We start from the raw sequence: 6,494 nt of genomic DNA on the forward strand, positions 1-6,494 counted from the left end.
TGATTAATTTGCTTTCTTTCTTAGGTTTTTCTGATTTTTTCTACAAATAAATACAGGTGGCTTGTAATTTTAAAAAATTAATTGAAAAAAATTTGAGGCCACCTTGCCTAGCAACCACTAGGAACCAAGATTACATAATATTCTTTCATGGTGTGTATTTTTTTTTTTTATTAGATTAGGTTTTTCTTCTATACTTGAACTTCATATATATGAGCCCAAAGTATTTTTTAGTGTGCCTAGCTATATTGAATATAAGCATCTTAGAAACAAACAATGCTACCCACTAATTTAATGTATCTACCCTGCTTGTTAGAGCTGTTTGGTGGTCAGACTTTTTTTTTCTTTTTTGGAGAGGTTTTTGCCATAAGGGGCGTGTGCTTGCCAGAAAGACAGAGAGAGACAGAGAGATAGAAAGCGAGAAATCACTCCCCAGGGGGGATGGCCACGCTGCAATCCTTTCTCCTCCATTCTCCTCTCGGGATCTTGGGCACGCATGCACACGCGCCTGGTGTGAGCTTAAGCCACCGGGTCCAGGACTCGAACTGCGGTCGACTACATGGGAGTCCAGCGACATAGCCATTATGCTAACTGCTGGTCCCTGGTGGTCAGATTTTAAAGCAGTAGTCAAGACTACTGCATTTCACAGAATCAGAAATTATAATATAGGTTTTTTTTTTTTTTAAAAAAAACCTTGACAAAATATTTGAAGGTTTATATGCCACCAGATTTAATTTGAATTGTTTTGTTTTACCTCTTGTTTCCTATTTTACATTCTCTGTTTTGCCTGTTTTGCTTACAGGTTTCCAGAAAACCAACACAAAGTAGGAGGTTGTCTGCTGAGTCTCATGCCTCATTTTAAATCTATGTATCTGGCATACTGTGCGAATCACCCTTCAGCTGTAAATGTGCTCACCCAGCACAGGTAAATCCTTAACTTACCCCCAACTAGGCTGTTCTGCAATGAGGTCCTTTTTAAGGAGTACCTCATTTGAAAATCCAAGGTCTCTAGTTGAACTCTTGGTTATCCTGATTCATAATATCAAGAACTGATCCAATGTTCACATGAATTGACTGTTCATTAATCCAAGGAATAATTAGTGTGAATCCACTGTGTGCAACACCCTCTACTAGCTGATGTGGATACAGTTGTAAACTATAAAGGAGAGCAGGCCCCTACTTGAAGAATGGAATCAGAGGGAAAATATAGACATTAAACATTATAGACATGTCGTATTATAAAAGGGCAGTTAAAAGGATGTTGCGGGACTTTGCAAAGTAGTACCACTTTAGTGGGATGGGGGAAAGGGGGAAAGTTTTCCTCAAAGCAAAATTCTATTTGGATGCAATTGTTTAGACTTTCCCATGCTCCAGTGCATGTTTTATCTGAGTTGTTTGCAAATAACTAAGTTCACTCTTTTTGCTTTCCCTCGTCTGAGTAGAGGAAGTCTCAAGCAGTAATGTGACTAAAGGGCATGTACTGGCAGGGAAAAGTAAGAGGAAACCAACACTGGGACCAGCAGGTGTCATAGTTAAATCGCATCACTTGATTCCCACATGGCCTTCTATGGTTCGAGTCTCAGACCCAGAGGCCTGAAACTCATGCTGGGAATGTATGTGCTCATGCCCAAAATCCCAAGAGGAGAATGGAGGAGAAGGGATTGCAGAGAGAGAGAGAGAGAGAGAGAGAGAGAGAGAGAGAGAGAGAGAGATTTTTGCTATAGGGTGCATGTGCTCACCAGAGAGACAGAGAGAGAGAGACAGAAAGTGAGAAATCACCCCCTGGGGGATTGACCATGCCACAATACCTTCTCCTCAAATCTCCTTTTGGGATTTTGGGCATGTACACACATGTGCCCGGCATGAGTTTCAAGCCTCTGGGTCTGGAACTAGAACCACAGTCAACTATGTGGGAGTCTAACGATGCTGCAACCATTATGCCATCTGATGGTCCTTCAAAAATCTCTTTAAAAAAGGCAGAAACCTACACTTAATGAGAGCTGTGTGACGGACAGTTTAAGCCACGGGCACTGATAATAATTATAAATGAATATAAATTGATTTTGAGATTCCTGAAAACAATAAAATAGTTTTTTATTTTTTTTCATTTTTTTTATAAGCGTTCTTACAAAAGACCTAGGTAAAGTGCCATATCCCTTATTCCTCATTCCTGACACATTCATCTGGGCCAGAAAACTGTATGATAGACTTAAAGACACATTTTTTAAAAAAGAATATTTATTTATTTATTTATTTATTTACTTTTCATGTGTGTGTGAGAGAAAGTGGAGTACCCACAACAGGGTCTTCATGTTGTGACTCACACCCTCCCTACCCCACCAGTCAGTCCAGAATGCAGACACATGCATGCTCCCATTGTATACAGGGAGACCTGGGGATGCAAACGTGGCACCTTCCCGCATGGCCTCAGTATTGTGGAGCACTGCGTTACCGCTCTGCCACTGTGGTTGGCTTCTTTTTTTTTTTTTTTTTTTGGGAGGGTTTTTGTTTATAGGGGGTGCCACACAGACAGAGACAGAGCGACAGAAAGTGAAAAATCACCCCCCAGGGGCGATGGTCACACCACAGTCCCTTCTCCTCCGTTCTCCTCTCGGGATCTTGGACACGCACGCACACACGCCCGGTGTGAGTTTTAAGCCACCGGGTCCGGGACGCAAACCGTGGTCGACTACGTGGGAGTCCAGCAACATAGCCATTACGCTAACTGCTGGTTCCCTGTGGTTGGCTTCTTGAAGATGTACATTTGCTTTCAAAGTCATATCTAGCTAGGACAATAGCAAGATTTCCACACAGGTGCTTTTTAATCTTTACTTGTAAACTAGATTCAAAATGAACATGGATTCTGGAGGCTGCTTGAAACCGAAAAGAATATTCTCTTAATCTGACCTAGATCAGACCCAGGCTAGAACATTAGTTGACTCAGAAGTGGCAGAAATGTTGAGTTTTGTCTTGGTGTTTTATGTTTATTGGCTTTATAGAGCTATTATGTAAGGACATTCTAAAGGTTGAATTCAGCAGGTCCTATTTGAAGGTCAATTTTATTCCCTGATTAAAGTTTTGAGCTGTTGTGGAATAATAAATATGGAATTTAAAGAAAAAGCAGCCATGACTCTGGGATTTTTTGGGCAAGTGGCTCAACTCTGTTTAGCTAACATTAGCTAATAATAGCACCAGCGTTGTTCCAGGCACATGATGTGACAGCCCATGAAGAAGTTACTATTATTACCGTTTCTGCTTTACAGATAAGACCCTGGAAGTTTGAGGTTAAGTAATCTGCCCAGGAACTCAGAACTGTTAAGGGTTTGAGCAGAACCCAGTTCTATCAAACCTCTCAAAAATATTTTTACTAAGATACATGGTACATCTACAAAGAGAATAATCTAAATGCAAATTTAAAGATTACAAAAAAAAATTGAGTATCTACCACTCAGCTTACACAATAGAACATTACCATTTCTTTTTAAAAAATAATTTCTAGTTTATATTTAATTGTTCATCTTTATGATGTATAATATGGTCCTTTTTTATAGAAAAGATTTATTGAGATATAATTTGGATACTATACAATTTCTTCATTTAAAGTGCACAGTTGCTAGGAGCTGGATCTCACATGGTTGACTGTACAGTTTGAGGCCCAGACCCGGCAGTTTGAGAAATTTGCCAGATGTGTGTGTGTGTGTGTGTGTGTGTGGTGTGTGTGTGTGTGTGTATCCAAATCCTGAGAGGAGAATGGAGGAGAAGGCGGTGTGGCATGTCCATGTCCCTTGGGAGTGCTTTCTCACTTTTCCTCTCTTTTTTGTCTTGGTCACTGGCAAGCACATATGCCTTATAGCAAAAAAATAATTAAAAATTAATTAAATAAAGTGTCCAGTTAAATGTTTGTGTGTGTGTGTGTATCCACAGAGCTTTGCAACTATGACTGCAATCAATTTTAGAACTTTTAAAAAATCTCTTCCCCAAAGAAACCCAGCCCCTTTAGCTATCAATCCCCATTTCCCCCCATAGCTGCCAGCCCAAGGCAACCGCACTAAAATACTTTATGTCACTTCAGATTTGCCTGCCCCAAACATTTCATTTTAGTAGAATTCTATGACAAATGGCCTTTTGCATCTGACTTATTTCACTTAGCAAATGTTTTCAAGGTTCATCCACATCATAGCATATATCAAGTACATCAATTTTTAAATTACCAAATAATATTCCATTGTTTGGGTACTACATATTGCTCTTCCATTCACCAGTTGATACACTATGAATAGTGCTGGGACTAGCAGTTGGCATAATGGCTAAGTCCCTAGACTCCCATATAGTCAACCGTAGTTCGAGTCCTGGACCTGGTGGCTTAAACTCATGTCGGGCATGTGTGCATGTGTGCCCAAGATCCTGAGAGGAGAATGGAGATTATGAATAGTGCTTTTATGAACAGTCATGTACAAGTTTTTGCATGGACATATGATTTTATCTTTTTTGAGTGGATACATAGGTGTGGAATTGTATCCTTCCTAATTTTCTGCCTGCTGGATCTGGAAAGAGACAGAGGGAAGTCTCTAACCACAATAGTGGATTTATGTTTCTCCTTTCAATCCTATCAATTTTTGCCTCATGAATTTTGATGCTGTGTTGTTAAGTGCATTCACATTAAGGACTGTTATGCCTTTTGGGGAACCTGTCTTTTTATTCATTATGTAGTTTTCCCTCTTTATCACTGATAATTTTCCTTGATCTGAAGTCTGCTTTGTCTGAAATTAATATAGCTAGTCCAATTTTCTTTCTGTCTTTTGTTAAATTTGCTATAAGGCATATGTGCTTACCAGAGAGAGAGAGAGAGACAGAGAGAGAGAATGTGAGAAAGCATCCCCAGGAGGAATGACCACACTGCAACCCCTTCTTCATTCTCCTTTCTGGATTTGCAGTATCTCTGAACACATACCTGGTGTGTTTTTCAAGCTGCCATGTCCAGGACTTGAACCATGCAGTTGGCATCCAGCCAACTTAACCACCACACTACCTTACTGGCCTTTTGACTTGTGTTAATATATCTTTAATTATCCCTTTATATTTTTGGGGGGAGGGTGAAACATTTAAAAGTGGACTTTTGGAGGGCCAGCAGGTGGTGTGGTAGTTAAGGGCATTGGACTCCCACATGGCCCACTGCAGTTTGGATCCTGGACCTGGTGGCTTGCTTTCTCACTTTCCCTCTCTCTCATCTCTTTCTGACAAACCAGAAAATAATAATAATAAATAAAGTTAAATGAAATAATTATTTTTTAAAAGTAGACTTTTTTATTAAATTGTATTACTTTATAATATTTTTCATATTTACATTAAGAAAACAAAATTGAAAGTTAAATATTAACAGATTGAGTTTTCAGATGGTATGGGTCTTTTGGTTAATGTATTATACTAATCTCATAAACATCATTTCAGTGGAGAACTTTATGATCTTGTATCTGATAAGAGTTTTTTCCCTAAGTTCCTCTCAACCACCCTCTGCCACTTATTTAATCTGTCTTGAAGACATTGTAGTTGAGTCTTGTTTTTTTTTTTTATCCACTCTTATAGTCTCTGTCATTTAATTGCTGTATTTAGACTATTAACATTTAAAATAACTATTGATATATTCGGGTTAATATTTACCATGTTCATAAGTGTTTTTTATTCATTGCATTTGTCTTTTGTTTCTATCTTAGTCCTCTTTTCCTGTCTTTTTCAAATTTTTTAAAAATTAAAAAAAATTTTAATACATTCAATCACATTATTTAGCTTACAAGGTGATCATTTCAGTATATGAACATTTCTCCCCGGTCGAGTTGATCAAAATATAACAACACTACCTCCCTGTCTCAACGGTGCTGTCTTTGTATCCCTCCTCCAAATGTTTTTCCCCAGGCCCCACTCCTCCACACACACCACATCTGGCATTCACACCCATCTCTTGTGTTTGTACATCCTTTAGCCCATCCGTTTCAGTTATAGAGTGTGAACATTCGGTATATATTAAGTGGGGACATACAGAGTCTCTCCTTCATAGCCTGGCTTGCTTCACTCAGCAGTAAATCTTCCATATTCTTCCACTTTCTGTCAAAAGCCAGGGTTTTGTTGTTTTTAATGGCTGAATAGTATTCCATAGAGTATACATGCCACAGTTTTTCAATCCATTCAGCCATACGAGGGCATTTGTGTTGGTTCCATGTCTTAGCAGTCATGAAAATTGCCGCAATAAACATCGATGTGCAAGCACTTTTCCAATGAGAAATTCTTGTGTCCTTTGGGTAGATACCAAGGAGTGGGACTGCTGGATCATATGGTAGATCTATTTGTAGATTTTTGAGGAATCTCCAAATTGTTCTCCACAGTGGTTGGACTAATTTACATTCCCACCAGCAGTGTAAGAGAGTTCCCCTTTCACCACACCCCTGCCAACACTTATCATTCTTTGTTTTTTTAATCTTCGCCATTCTGACTGAGGTTAGGTG

General features: G+C 39.1%; 1 protein-coding gene across 1 annotated transcript in view; it reads left to right on the plus strand.

Annotated features, from left to right (window-relative positions):
- The window catches only part of ARHGEF6 (Rac/Cdc42 guanine nucleotide exchange factor 6), a 146,898-nt gene that overhangs the window by 91,470 nt on the left and 48,934 nt on the right, over positions 1–6,494 (plus strand). Inside the window, 1 exon segment of the mRNA XM_006172377.3 lies at positions 800–922. Within this exon segment, the coding sequence (XP_006172439.3) occupies positions 800–922 (123 nt within the window).

The sequence above is a fragment of the Tupaia chinensis genome, unplaced genomic scaffold (assembly GCF_000334495.1).
Source record: "Tupaia chinensis unplaced genomic scaffold, TupChi_1.0 Scaffold000706_1, whole genome shotgun sequence".
Lineage (NCBI taxonomy): Eukaryota > Metazoa > Chordata > Mammalia > Scandentia > Tupaiidae > Tupaia > Tupaia belangeri.